At 47.5% G+C, this 15,745-nt stretch overlaps 1 protein-coding gene and 1 pseudogene across 1 annotated transcript in view; one reads left to right on the top strand and one right to left on the bottom strand.

Annotated features, from left to right (window-relative positions):
- LOC119376903 (uncharacterized) overlaps positions 1-4,192 on the bottom strand; it is a 34,279-nt gene extending 30,087 nt beyond the window's left edge. The window contains exon 1 of the mRNA XM_037646573.2: positions 4,159-4,192. Within this exon, the coding sequence (XP_037502501.1) occupies positions 4,159-4,192 (34 nt within the window). The remainder of the gene's footprint in view (positions 1-4,158) is intronic.
- Positions 4,191-15,745, top strand: part of LOC119376902 (dual oxidase maturation factor 1-like) — a 46,789-nt pseudogene continuing 35,234 nt past the window's right edge.

Genomic DNA, 15,745 nt, shown 5'->3' with positions numbered 1-15,745 from the left:
TTGACTCGTCCACGGCTTCTTGTCCTTCGAGGTGCGGCCAAATACATGAGCAAAAACGGGCTAATTGATTGGTAATACTGAGTATAATAAAAAGTTGGGCGAGTTGGTGTTGGTTGATGATGAAAAAGGGGTGCGAATAATACGGTACACGAGAAAAGATGGAGACAGAACGTATTGTAGATTGTATGAGCGGAAAACAGCAGGAACAGAAACAAAGAACTTGACAGGACAGACGCTCAACTTACAACTGCAGTTTATTGGAAACTTTTTTTCTCACACGAGAGCACAGAATCGCGCATGTGCACCCACCTTGTCACTAGAAAGACAAGGCCAACATAAAGGTTACTTATCCGAACTGATATGTTCCGCGCTTTAACTATTTAGATAGCCTATGTCCCTATCGTTCAACGCTACCGAGGCGACACTGATGCACGTGGTTGAGTTTACTTTAATCTGCCCAGCTTACGTGATCTCCCTGGCCAGTCTGTGTTTTGAATTGCAAAGAACATTAGTGCCTGCGAACAGCGGAACACCCGCAATCTTTGCAATGAAGAGACAAGAGCGTGCCACCTGCGAGAACCTTCAAAGACGAAGCATGTTCTCTGAGTCGATCATTTAGACATCGGCCCGTCTGGCCGATGTATACTTTTCCGCAGCTCAACGAATTCTGTACACGACCTCCCCGGTACAGGGGACAAATTGCATGGCATGTTTTTTAAATGCGAATGCATTTCTTAGTCGGGCTATGTCAGGCGTCGGTCGGTGTCCGCGCCTCTCCGCTCTCACTCCCTCTCCCATAGCAACAGATGCGGGCGCGCGCGCTTATCCTCGCCCCTAGCAACCGGAGCAGGTGGTGCGGGCGGAGTAGCGGAGAGTGAGCGGAGAGGAGGAGCGCGCTCTGGCGTGTGAGGGCGCTCGCATCGCGGGAGGTCGGCGGAGCTCCCGCGCGCGTGGAGAGAGTGTAGGAGAGGGTAGGTACAGTGCTTCGCCGCTCCTTCTCTCGCCGTTCGCTCTCTCTCCTCCCTGCGCCACCGCCTCAATGCAGTGCGTTTGAAACGCGTTTGTAGCGTTTGTGCTGCCTTGGCACAGCCTGAAAACAGCGCGTTCTAAATGCGTTTGTGCTGCATTGAAGGCGGTGGCAACATCCTTGAGGTGATTACGAATGCACGTAGGAAGCGTTCGTTGAAAGAGGCGCCCAAAAGGGAGACACTTGAGCGCGTCGATGTGTCCAGCTTTACGCCATTAAAATTACTACGCCGTGTACTCTCGCGCAAGAAATGCATTCGCATTTCCTCACGATTGCCTTCGGGGAGGTGGGGGCATTTTTGTGCAACCTTTCTTGTTCATCTTTCCCTTCCCATGATTTTTAACCATGGAGCACAGCTTGGCCAGTTTGCAGGGGGATGGGAGCACGACGTCAACCCCGTGCTTGCGACCAATCTTCTTCAGATTGTGCCACACAGAGCGCACATACGGCATGACAACATTTCTTTCTGTTTTCCTTTTTTCCTGGGTCTTGGCGGCACTTGTCCGCTTTAACTTCTGTAACAACGTGCCACCCACCGCAACTAGCAGACTGTCAGGGTAACCCGAGCTGAGCAGGCGAGTCACTTGCTTGCGGAAGCTATGCTCTGTGTTATGCACACACGATTTTTTCAACGATGAACTAAGGCAGGAAATAGCAATAGCTCTTTTTACGAGCTTACTGTGTGATGAATCATATGGTAATAGACCTTTCTCGGACCTTGGCGAAAATTCCCGGCAAACATGGTCAACTCTATTAAAAAACAAGGTAACATCTAAAAACTGCAAAGCACACAGAACGGCACATGAGTTAATCATGCTGAGCGCTAGTTTTTGTAATCATTTTATGTCTATTCGTTGGGTTTATCTAGTCTAATTACGTTATGAATATCTTTTTTCCTGAATAAAGAAGTCAGTTGCTAGTAGCGCGTCGTCCGGTGTCCACCTTTTCTTGTGTGCCATGTTATTCACGCCCCCTTTATTCATGACAATGCTCTGTGACTCCAAAGCGGCCCTACAATATCTGTGGTCAGCCCTCCGTCGCGTATCCTACGAACAAATTGTGTCAGAGACCCAAGAAATGCATCAACATGCGATCGAAAAGGATGAAACGTCGTGTTTCAGTGACTGCCAAGTCATTTCGGTACCGTTGGCAACAACCTCGACGATGATGCCGCCAGGAAACAACACGAAAAAAGAAAGTTTGTTTGGATTTGTTGCGGGTCAACGCGTACAGTGTGGCACACAGTAAGGCAGTGCAGAAGTGGCGCACTTTTGAGTTCATTCACCATCGGCTTCATTCGCTTTCCCATCGCTGCAGCAGCAGCTGCTACCTGGTATTTGCAGGGGCAAAGAAACATTGAGGTATCATCTGTGCCTGGACGTAGCGTTTACCAATGCACATTCATTCAAGCTTGAAATGACCAATGCCGCCGAGTACATTCACTACTATATCAAGCATCTCCTGTGCCACGTCCCGTCTTAAGATAAAAGGCTTGAACTACATGTAACTTTAGCTCACCTCAACGGAAATGCTGTCATGGTTGGCTTGATCCTGGACCATGGTACAGCGCATCAAAGTTGCAGCGCATCAAAGTTGTGGGATGTGTTCGTGGGTGTATGCGTGTGTGAATGTGTGCGTGAATAAGAGAGCGCCAAATTGCGCCCAGGTTTCTTAAATATGACGAGTTTCCAACTAGACCAACACAAGTTCTTAATTGTTGCAGAAAGCAATGAAACCGCTGCTGTAATGTTTTGAGGCTACTGAACTGACCTGTCACGTCCAGCATAAAACTCACTCTGTCAGCGGCTGCTGTCTGTCTGTCTGTCTGTCTGTCTGTCTGTCTGTCTATCTATCTATCTATCTATCTATCTATCTATCTATCTATCTATCTATCTATCTATCTATCTATCTATCTATCTATCTATCTATCTATCTATCTATCTATCTATCTATCTATCTATCTATCTATCTATCTATCTATCTATCTATCTATCTATCTATCTATCTATCTATCTATCTAGCCGCCTACGTCTGGGTGCTCTCGTGATCACCTCCTTAACTTGGTGTAGACCAAAATTGGCATGGGAGGGTAATATGACTTGACAAATATGACTGTCTGGTCATGACATGAATAACCCGAAAATCTTGTCGCGTACGTCGTCGAACAATTTCCACCAGACAGGTATGGCACATACCCGATTACCATGGGCCGTGGTATACGGGTATGCGCCACAGGTAGGGAGGAGGAATAACCTTTATTAGAAGAAACCAGCAGGTTTAGGTGGCCAGGCCTAGGCCTCCCATGAGGGGACGTCAAGGGCTTGCCTCGACGCCGCCTCAAGGGCACAGGTGATTGATAGTTTATACCTACCAAAGAACGGTGACAACATATTGATAAAAACGGACTTGAAAATGATAGCATGCACGTCGTGTAAGGCACGATTTACATGCCATGCTCATGGTGCGCTAGCGGCCGTTTCGCTAATTTGGTATACCCTAAAATTGGTATTTCATGACGTGACTGTATGACGAACGTAAATGGCAGTTGGTAATGTGAAAATTATGTCATGCATGTCGTGTAGGGCTTGATTTACGTGCCCCGCTCATGGTCTGCTCGCGGCTGTTTCGCTTGCTTGACGTACACCAAAACTGGCATTTCGTGACGTGACTGTATAAAGAACATCAGTGACATGTCCTAACACGCAAATTTTCACATGCATGTCATGTACGGCATGATTTACATGACACTGTCTTGGTTCGCTTGCGGTCGTTTCGTTAACTGGATATAATCCAAAATTTGGTGTAGCTGGCGAGTTCGCGACGAACATAAATGACAGGTCATGTATGGCATATACCAGAAAATACGTTTTATTATATGAATGATGGTACAGGCATGAATGCATGACAAACATGGGATGTACAGTGGACTAGATGTCATGACTGAATGACTTCATTATCCTTAAAGAGAAATAAGGCGATGTATGCAGCGCTCTGCTGGCTGCTTCGCATTAAATAGTTTCCCACAGTGTGTTGGATCTACCAGCTTTTCACTACGGCGCATATTTGTACGCTAGTAGAACGAGCCCGGAGCCCGCGGCGGTCCTACCCCATAGAGACAGGAATTAACTTACCCTGATCTCCGTCGCCTACGGCTTCCACCTCCATGTACTCCCCAAGGCTTCAAGCCCGGGTAGGAGGCCGCTACACCCCGACGTGTGCTGGTGAACCCTCGGCAAGGTACACGGCGGGCAGGGCTGGGCAAAGATACTTTAAAATTGTATCGCGATACGACACAAGATACTCAGGCAAGAAGTATTTGAGATACAGATACAAGATACTGCAACACTCATTGTATCCGATACGATACGTTCGAATTGTACCTTAACATACTTAGATACATTCTCAAATTTGTTATTATACATCTATATAACACAGCATTAAACGCCTATGCACATAGATGTTCGCTTGAAAATTTATTAACTGCGACCAGTTGTGTTTCATTTGAATGAAAACTGTGTTAGGATCTGAAAAGTTTTGTACTTCTTGATCAATGTATATCTACTTCATGCCGAAACAACTTATTGGCGCTGTTTTAGCTGCCTAAAGGGACACTAAAGAGAAACAATAAATCGGTTTATATCGATAAATTGTGCTCTGAGAACTCTAATGTCATTATTTCGCCATCATAGGTTTAATAATAGAGGAGAAAATCAAGTTCAAAGTTTCATTTTCAAATCTCGCGCCGAAATCTCCCGCGTGACGTCACGGATTTCAAAGTGTACTTATCGTATTTTGGCGCAATTGGCTCAAGAAAATTACCGCTAACTTGGTATGTTAAGCCTATGGGCCCCTCAGAAGACAATGTACTTCATTCTCACCGAATAGGAACTACGTGTCCCTAGTACGCGCCGTCAAAACACGTGACATCACGGCGAATGTTGCGGAAACTTCAAGGTGGCGTCGCCACCCACACTTTGTTTTTGCGCGTTTTCTCGCTTACTAAGCGTCTTCTCGCAGCAAGCGTAGTGCGTGAAAGAGTACTTTACTAATATGAGAAAAATCATTTTGCTCTTTAGCGTCCCTTTAACATGACAGCTCTTTAATCATTTCGCTGATAGCGGTTCTTGCTGGTATAAAGAACATCAGTGACATGTCCAAACACGCAAAGCTTTTGTAACTGATGGGAGCTAGTCGCTGCACTGCTTGCGGACCAGCAAGCGGGTTGCCAAGTAACCATATTGTCACGTGGTCATGACGTCGACGAAGACCGCAGGCGAGGTGCCCAAGATGAAACTTTATTTGGCCAAACTTATGGCCGAGAAACGGAAAGTTAATTTCCAGCAATACACACGGTATGCACTGATAGCGGCGAACAGAGCATCGACCGTCGATCAACTGACAAGCGGTGAAGCGCGTCGGCATTTATACATGTGCGGTCGAATATTCCAGCGTTATCGCTGGTTGTCGCGCAAACTTTAGAATAAGCTCGAGTGTTCGCGTCTTGCGCGCAACCTTAACAAAACGATCTACAATAATCGCGAAGCTTCTCGAACAATGAGGCGCGGTTTGCGCTGAGCGTTGCTGACAGTCTTTGTGGGCGAAAACCGAATACAGCAAAAGTGATAATAAGAAACGCACGTGGCAATATGAACTTCCGTGAAAAGCCTCCGCACGACGGTGCAAATACCGCTGTGGAGTGCTACCTTGCCGGTAAACATATTACAGTTTTCGCAATAACGGATCACCGGACAGGTGTACGTCACCAAGAACATGGGCAGCCCAGAAACGTTTGAGACGTATTGTGCTATTGAGCAAAGCGCTGCAGGACACCGCCGCTATTCACATTATTGACACTTATAGATCCGATTACCTGGTGATTAGCAGCAGTAAAAGGATTCAGGGAAGCCTATACAACGAAAACAAATATATCTAAGTAAAATAGAAAAGCGGTTCCGTATCAAACACCGCGAATAAGCATAGAAACACGAGAGAGGCAGCACCCCCAAGAGCTAATAATAATTGTTGCGTTTTACGTCGAAAAACCACGGTGGATTATGAAAGACGCTGTATGGAGGGCTCCAGAAATTTTGACCACCTGGGATGCTAAAACCTACATATAGGCACACGAGCCTCTACCCTTTTCCTTCCATCGAAATCCGGCTACCGCGACCTTCGTGACAGCAGTCAAGCGCCATAAGCACTGGACCACCGCGGCGGGTAACCCCTAATAGCTACAACAATTAAATTCAGTGCCTGAGGAAAATGGCGTAGAACGACTCTTTGGGACGCTCATGAGAAAAACGGAGCATGTGGTATAACAGCGTTTCTCGAATATCTTTGCCAACGTATTTAAAATGGCGCCTAATAATGTACGTTACTATAATGCAAATTCAAATTTGCTTTTTCATATGCAGTAACCAGAATAATCGTTACTGTATACTCCAGGCGTGCCCGCATTATCACATATTTGTTCTCAACAGCACCCTTACATAACAGTAAATTCAAGTGGAATATAAGTATATAAACTTATATTCCACTTGAAGTAGAACAGAAGCAGAAATGAGGCAGACAGTTAAAACTATTATTAAAGCAGATAGCTTACATTGGCAGCACGTTAAATGCATATTGCAGTAAGCAGACCGGCAGAAAAAAAAAACAATATAGAGACATAGGTAATGTACGAGATAGAAAAGAAGGACAGCTAACAAATAACTTCTGTAAGAAACAAATTATGATTTTAAAAACTCTTTGAATAAAAGAAAAAAAAAACAGACGTACGCCAACATAGCGTCTGTTAGGTGAATGCATGTTCTGTTAACTCCAGCATCGGTACCGTTGATGCTATAGCTGTTAGAATCGTATTTCCATATAAGTCAATCTCATTGCATGTAATGCAAACTTACATTCACGAGATCTTTCAAATCCCCGAAGTGTGAAAGCCACGAGAGGCAAAGCAGCCCGCCATTCTTGCATTCATCAGACTTCTTAACGAAGCACCACACAAGAGGAACTTCGATAATGACTTTACAGCGGCATCAGCATGTGTGCGAAAGACGCCGCATGCATTGTAGTACGCGGCACACGAGAGTGGCTAAGTGCCGAGTGTCATGGCACTGACAAAACTAAAAAAACGATTAAACAAAAATTCGGCTGGGCGCAGACGTTCGCGCGCTTGTCTCTCGAGACGACGCGAGCGCCACCTCGTAAGGCTGCTCAACTAATATATAGGGACGCTCGGAGCTTATCGCCTATTCTCGCGGGAAAGTTCTCGCGGAAAGATTAAATGTCACTGCCTTTAGTTTTATTCCGGTGACTTAGTGGCAGCAGTATCAGCTTAATAAGCTCGAGCTCAGCCAACGTTTATTGCTTCGCACGGTGGTGGTGTGGTCGCAGTATCTTGTATCTTAAGATACACGATACATTCTTCAATATAGCGGAAATACAGATACAGATACTTGTTTTGCGAGACGTATCGCGATACAGATACAAGATACCCAAAAATATCTAAGATAGTATAGAAGACACATGTATCTTCGATACTGCCCAGCACTCAGGGCTTGCGTGCTATATTGCGTTATTATTACATTGTGGTGCTTCTTTCTTTCTCTCTGTTGTTTCCCTTTCTTCTCACTTTTTTCTCTTGATCCTTCTCTCTATGTCTTTGTTTCTCTATCTCTCTCTGTGTAGTCGGTCTCTCGCCCTCTATCTTCTCTGAGTCTTTTCCTTCTTATCTCTCTCTCTCTTTGTGGAGGCTCTCTCGCCTTGTATGTTTCTCTCTTTCTTTTCTATGTATTTTCTCTGTTTCTATCCTCTCTCTCTGTCTGTGTGTACTCGTTTTCCCCTCATTTCCCTCCTCGTAACCCTCACTAGCCTTTCCCACCACCTTGCTGTACTATACTAAACAAGGCTATGCTCTGCTCTGCCAGCGTGCCTGGATAGCCGAGTGGCTGGGACGCTTGCCTTCGGATCGTGGATATTTGGGTTGGAATTTCGCCTCAGCGAAAAATTTTTTGTGCCAAGAATTTCTCTTTCTTTTTCTCGTTATTTGTTTTTCTCTCCCTCTGTACACGTTCTGTCGTCTACGAAGTTATTGCATCAATCGCTGGACAAATCAGCGCACGTCTTCTAATAAGAAAGAAGAAGAGGGAGGAGATGAAGGAGATGGCGAAGGTGGCGCGTGCCGGTTCATGATGATGCTCATTTTCTATCTACGACATACGACAAACCTCGTCCTTGACAGCTCTGCTGTAAAAACAGGGACGCGGCGATTTTGTCGAATTGCGTGATCCACTCGCTGAACAAGCTCATCGGTTGACAGGCGCTTTCTTTCCTGCCCGCCTGCATTTTGAACGTCTGTCCGTCCTGCTTCAGATTCCCCTCACCACTGCCGCACCTTGTTGTCAATCGTGCGAATTGTTCCGTACGCATTACTTCTTCGTCGTTGAATGTCAGCTGCACTGCTCCCCTCAACATCCAGAAATCAATTACAGCCCACACTTAACACGTGGCGGTGGACTCTATTATACAGCCATTTTTAGATGCCCGCTGCGCGCTCAAACCTGCTAGTTGCGACGTCGTGCTGCGGACGGGCATTTTAAAGAGATTGTACAACAGACGTGCGCGTGGCGTCATCAGATTTGCACTGCGGTCTATATTCGGTGTACAGTCGGGCCCGGAAAAAAAATCGCCGCCATATCCACGAAGTGAATGATGTTGGAGGAGCTTGCTCGGAGATGATCGGGTAACCCGCGAGTCCTTCGTACACATTCGTCTACCATCATATATAGACGTGACAAGGTTGTGTAGCTGTGGCCGAACGTGTGGTCGAGGAAATCGCGCTTGAAGCGCGCGTCGGTGCCGCCAACCTCATCTAGCGACCGCTTTGGACGCTTAGCCGCGGCATCCCGCATTTCTTCGAGGTTCTCTTGCAGGCGCTTCCGTTCGCGACCTCTCCCCGCAGGGTCCACTTGACGGCGCGCCCGCTTCTCTTCTGCTTCGCTGGCCCGCAGCACCGGGTTTGCTTGAGGGCGAGCCCTCTTCGCTTCGGCCTCCCGGGCTCTCACCGCAGGGTCTTGGCGGCGAGCCCGAGCTGCACCTGCGTTGTGAGCCCGCCGCGCTGCTGCCTTGGCTGGGGTGTTCATGCAGCGGAGCGGCAACGAAGAGTGTTCACTGAGTGAGCTTCGGCGAAGAGATAGGAAGCGCGCCAATCGGAGCGCCAAACGAGAGGCGCGGCCCTCAAGGTCACCTAACAAGCGCACGCGCCGAGGGTGGTGTGCGCCGCCTTGAGCGGCGACGCGCCATCTAGTGAGCATTCTTGAAATCACCGGAGAGAGCGCAGCGGCGCCTATAAACTTTTGGCGGGATGAATGAGAACTCGTGTACACGCCGCCGACGGACAACGCGCGAGCATAAGAAGCTTGGCGAGCAAGCTCCTCAAAAAAAAAAAAAACGCCTTGTATTATGTATGCCAATATATGGAATATGTACAGGGCGATGGAAAGAAACGCGAACAGGGCGGGGCGCTCTTTTCATCGCGATCTGACCTTGGTGACCAGGAAACGATGCTAGCGTGGTCGTGTGATGGATGACACTAGTGGCTTTTTATTACCACCGAGGTTACAACCGCTTGAAAAGAAACAGCAGAAGACGTAGATGCCGCACTGTTCGCGTTTCTTTCCATCGCCCCTGTAGTCTCGCGTAGGACTCGCTGAGAAGCAGTAAACGGCTTCCAGATTGTTACTTCTGTTGCTAAAGCATATTTGTCTCAAGGCCCTTGAGAAGTGCCGGTTAATGCGATGCAAGTGGAAGCTGCAGAATAAGAAAAAAATATGTTGTACTTACATAAGGAAAGCCGGGAAATTATTCGTGATTAGGTCGACGAAAAGCGGTGGTATCGACCGCGATGTTCACTCAGCAGACAACATAAGTACGAAGGCGCGCGTTTGATTCCAGCTCAGCTGGTCGCATTTAGCTCAAGGGCGAAATGCTCGAATGTCCGTGTGCTCAAATTGAGGTGCATTCAGAGTGAGGACTGCTTGAAGGGCGTACAGGCGCTTTATTCATCCACGTGGCCGCAATGAATGTATTTCACTAAGGTCCAAGTTCGGGCCTGTTAGTTTGCCATTAGAATGCACAAAGTGGCGTCACTGAGGCATAGACAGGAGAAAGACTCGTTCGTGTCTTCCCGCTTTCTGTGTCTCAGTCGCTCTACTTTGTGCTTCCCACTTAGTGCCCGAAGCCTCTTTGGACATACAGGGAGTTCCCACGAGGAGTTGGTCATTTCACAGAGCTAGATTCACCTGTCGCTTCGATGATGCTCACTCACTCGCTTGGCGAACACTAACCTGGCCACGGATTGCTAGAAGCGAGTCCTCAACGTCGAAACACCTCGACGTGCAGGTCGATGCCACACACGTCTCGTGAGCATTGCGGGAATGGCGGTGCTTCGTCTGTGCATTAGGGAGAGATATAGCTCTTCGGTGCTCGAGCCTGTTGTTACCGTGCGGCGCCAACCGGGGATGGTCAAAATTAATCTTGAGCCCCCTATCGAGTGCCTCGATATTGATGCGACACATCAAGTTCTCTAATTTATTATACTAATGAAAGGCTAAGCTTTCCCAACGTGTAGTTTGTTTTCAAAAAATGAAGTTTTGGCACTGTTTTGTGTCAAGTAGGCCTGCCAGTTTTTTTCCACGAGCATGGCAGTTCTGACGACCTACCGCTTCTCAAATTTTACGAGAACACGTTTGATCACAGGATATATAGAGCAAGGTAATAAACACTGCAAACGAATCGTATGAATTAGGCATAGAGCTGATAAATGGGTGGAATGAAGATAGCCTCACGTGTGCGATAAATGGTCCACAATTCCACTCTCATGCATGCCCAGCAAAACCTAGTGGCCGATGCGACAGCGGGAGGAATACAACTCAACTTTAACATGTATTGCTTTCAGGTCTTTTTCGACAGAACGGCTTCGTGCAGTGCTTGGCGTACATGTTGGTCTGTACTCGGTGAACGTCACGTACGTGGTCGAACCTGGCAGAAACGTCAGCACGGACATCCACTTCAACGAGGAGTTCGCCTGGCCCAAACCAACATCGCTACGGAAGGAGTACCATGACGCGCTTGTCAAAGGCTTGCCTTTCCCTATTCTTACGGTGTTGGACTACCTCAGTCAGGTGAGCCACAAAGTGAGAATGCGCAAGCAAGCTGTCCCGTCATCAAAAACAATATGAACGATGTCTGCAGAAGATAAACAGAAACTTTGATCGGGATAGTTGGCAATGATCCGTAATTGTAGGTAGCGCGAAACCTTACGAAGCACAGACATAAGAAGGACAAATCACAAGCGCCTCGTGGTTTGCCCTTTCTGTGTCTGTCCCGAGTCAAATTTCGTGCTACCTAATACGATGGATCTAGAGAAGCAGTCACAGACAATATCTAGAACAACGTGATAGCGAAAACAAAACATCGCCCATTGGCTCTATGATTTAAGTGCCCTTAAGACAACAAAATGACCAACGAAGCAGCCAGTCATTCTTTGAGTTGTGGCCTTTCCACTGTAATGTTCTGTCGTACAGCCAGCAAGCGCGTGCTTATAGAAGAGCGATAAAATGACCGTGCTTGATGGTGCTGCCACTTTTTGCATCTGACTCCAAAAGAACAAGGACGTTAATCGCCGCAGACTTAATCACGCCGCTGGAACGCTGACAGTTGCATTCTGTGCTGCCAGGGAAGTCAGAAAAATACGCAGAAAAGTGACACAACCTTAAGTCTCTTATGGCCTAGTAACGCTGCCCACGGGGTTACCACTGAATTTGTGTTCTACAGGTTGCAAGATACAATGACCTAATATTTCAAAATTCATGAAATGACACAGACCTAATGACGTTTCCATATTATTTAAAGTTCGCTTTTTATCTTATTTACAGAAATGAATTGGATAGGACGAAATAATAATTAGAAAGTTTTGGCAGCAAATTGATATATTGTCTTTATCTGCACCTTTCTACATAAGCGTGTAGCAATACGTGTGGTGCCTGTCCATTTGCTCCACATTCATTTCAAGCTGTAGCATTAACATAACGGCTAAGTGATCAAGCATGGAGGTTCAATATATACTGACGCATTTGTTTAGTTCTCCGACGTGGCCGGGCTTCACTTGTTGCCTGTTAAATTACTAGCAGGAAGGCACTAATAGTGTCGGAATGTTATCGAATGTTTTCGAGTAGACTGCCAATTAAACGACGGTCCACTTTCTTTATGGCCCAAACGTGCCTTTCTTGCGTCCGTGAAACCGAGCTCCCTACAATTGCTGACCCAGGACGTTTACGGTCTATTAAGGGCGAAGTACCTTAGGGTATCGCCTTGTCGGCATGTCATGTCGTCGTCAGGGTTCATCATAAACGGGCATTGCCACAAAAATGGGGTAAATCCCACTACTCGCCACCGGTCCATACTATGCATATTATGAGGTAAAGGTTCGTCGTTACTGCCTAAAACATAACGTTTGGCTTAGGAGCGGCGTCAGAATCTCCAAAGACATTTACCGAGGCGCTAAAGTTTCTTATCGGAAACCAGACACACAAACGTGCATCTCTACGGTAAAGTAATCTATTTGAAGCACCACTTCTTGAAGCATATCTGCAAAGCGATGGTGCGTTAGTGGACCGGTGGCGAGGAAGCAGTAAAGAGTGTATATATTTTGCTATGGGAAACACCAGCGCACACTGCATGCTTCGCCCCTCCCCAGGTTTCACGTTAGCGGAGCTGAAACACCCTTCCGTACATCCTTCGCCCCATCCCAGCCTTTAAACGCGAATGCATTTCTTAGTCGGGGGTTGTCCTGCGTCCCTGGCCGGCGTGCGCACAAGTGTTATCTCTCCGCGCGCGCTCCTCCTGGCCCCTAGCAACAGCTGCGCCGCGCCTAGTAACCGGAGCCGGTGGTGAGCGGCGGAGGGTAAGAGAGAGGAGGAGCGCGGGGGCGTGTGATGGCGCTCGCATCGCGGAGCAGCGGAGGGTAAGTGAGAGGAGGAGTGTACTCGGTGACATAGAGTTTCCTAAAATGACCTAGAGGGAACTCTGGCACTGCGATCGTTCAGCCACCAGGGGAATGATAGGTAGTACACGGATTTGAATAGTCTTCGTGCGTGTGGGCTTCGAACGCACTTGTAGCTTTGTTTATTGCGATGTTTTGGTCTTCTTTCGGATAAAAGAATCGATCGTTGTGAACTTCGTGACCAGATTTGAATCGGTGAGCCTAAAGAAGTTAAAGTGGTGAAGTGAAACTGCTGATTTTTGCTGAACTTCGTTTTGCGACAAAGCGGATGCAGGCGACGCGGAGCCAAACGGAGCCGAAAGAACGAAGTTTAGACAAATCCGTGTACTACCCATGATTCCCCTGCTGGCTGAAGCACGATGCATTGCAGCTCCCATAGACACTAGCGCCAGAGTTCCCTCTAGTAAGTATTGTAGGAAACTCTATGCTCGGTGAGGGCGCTCGCATCGCGGAGCTCGCTCGGCGGAGGGACAGCTCGGACGCTCCTCCTCCCCGCGCTCGGACCTATATATATCATGCAGGAAGCGCGCACTTTGGTGTCTTCATAGCGATGGAAGTCGGTGAAGTCGAATCTCTCGCGGGAACGACACCACTAGGACGAAGTGTAACACAATACAACTCGAGCATTACGCGTCTACGTGCACACTCTCGTCTCTCTTCATTAATTAATCGCACACTCATCGGGTGCACCCAAGTGCATTCGCATTTCCTCACGAGCCCCTTCGGGGAGGTGCGGCTTTTTTTCTTTTCCCTTTCGTGGTCCTCGCCTTCTATTTGCGAGCATTAGAGAGTACGCCAGAATCCATCGCTAGCGCCGCAGAGCTTCCTATTCGCAGCTTTTGGCTCAAGAGGTGGCTTCATAGAAACGGTGAAAGTGCCTTTGGTTGGCTAAGACGTAACTCACATTTATTAACGTTTCAACGATAGTTGCAGGTGAAACTAGATTTATATGATGGACGTAATCTCATCCGGTGCTTTTCACTATAACTTCATTTTGCAAGTGTTTGCAAGCCATACACCTGGGACGAGAACAACAAGTTATGTGGACTGTAGATTGAGGGTTACCTTTTGCATGTTAGGGGATCAAAGCGGCTTCTTCGTGTTTACAATCGCCACACCTTAGCAGCCATTCTACCATGGTGGGTGGAATATGCGACCGGGCGTAGCATGGCCGCTGCACATTGTTGGGTAACAGGTGTCTCAGCTTGCGACTGCTTCTGCGCAGAGCTGATAGATGGAGCGATCCAGGCGACGGTGACTTTAGGCAAATTTATATACATATAAACAGAGGCGTTACATATTCGGCGCTGGGGTCGACAGCTTATTGGGCTCGCACAGCGGTGCGACGACGACCCGGGATTTCTTCGCTCGCTGTCTCTCTCTCTCCGTGCAGCTTGGTTCTTTTATAGCCCTGGGGGATCGCTTGCATCAACCAGGAGCTCGAAGCCTCCACTCAAGAACCGCCGTTGGTCGCTGGCTCGAACCGGGTCCGCGGATGAGAGGGCTTGCCGCACGTTGCGGGAGAGATTTCCGTCGGTTGCGTCAGACGCAGCGCCGAAGTTGCCGGGGATTGCGTAAGACTCCCGCCTCGTTGCATCAGCGGGTGTTGACGCTGGTTGCATCAGACGTTCTACCAGCTTGAATGCCTTGTCGAAGCAAGGAAGTTTGGGTTGGGAGCCCTGATATAACAACATACAGTTTTTTTCCCTATATTGAAGAGCCTTGCGCAGCATCAGCAGGTTCGCGGCGATCGTACCAGAGCCTAATTGAGTTTCTTGAGTTCTCAATAAAATACTTAAGGGCACAGAGTGAGGCGAAAGTTAAAAAAGATGTCACTTTCTGTTTCTCTGGAATTTGGGAAGTGTATTCATATGTGCATATTTTTCATATTCCTGCTTTTCTTAGGAAGTGTTTTTTTGTGGCTGAAAAACAACTTTTCTGAAGCGAGTAGTGAGTGAACATGCACGCCAAGAGAATATGCAGTCCGTGTTTACGGTCAACTTTTTTAAAAAAAGAAAAGATATATACTTCCCGTACGAAAGCCAAAATGCTTGTATGAGTCAGCTGTATATAAGAAAGGGTCGGGTAACTTCTAAGGCGTACAGAAGACGCGATGCGCCTTTTTATTCGCAAGTGTTCGAACACTTTTAGCTCCTAGCTTTATTACATGCCGTGTCTGTCGTGCCTCTCGATAAGTTGAGATGCTGCGGTTAATTAAGGTTTTGAGCAAGCGTAGATTTTTTGGCAATCAATACAGTTATCTTGTAACTGCGAATAAAGGCCTGCAACGTACTGAGGCGCCGAACACTAATCCAGCAAGCTCTTCATCGTCTAACCTCTGAGCATTTTCAACGTATATAGAGGGGAATCGCATGCAGGTTGACAACGGGTATGCGCTAATGAACATGATATTATTGCGATGCAATTAGACAGACTTGCGCGTGCAAACTGTCCGGTGGAAGTGTTGAGCTAATCGGAATTACGGTCGCAGAGTCTTTGTTTAGGCTTCAGAGTCCTTAAGGACTGCGACATTGGATGCTGTTCTTTCGTTAATCATAGCAGTGCCGCGCGTGCCAAAATTCTGAGATCGTTAGGATTGAAGCCTGGCCAAAACACAGTCAGTTTGCGGAAACAAGTTCACCACAATCGACAATACG

Source organism: Rhipicephalus sanguineus, unplaced genomic scaffold (assembly GCF_013339695.2).
Source record: "Rhipicephalus sanguineus isolate Rsan-2018 unplaced genomic scaffold, BIME_Rsan_1.4 Seq271, whole genome shotgun sequence".
Lineage (NCBI taxonomy): Eukaryota > Metazoa > Arthropoda > Arachnida > Ixodida > Ixodidae > Rhipicephalus > Rhipicephalus sanguineus.
The sequence above is the reverse complement of the archived record's forward strand: the minus strand, read 5'-3'. Positions and strand labels throughout refer to the sequence as shown.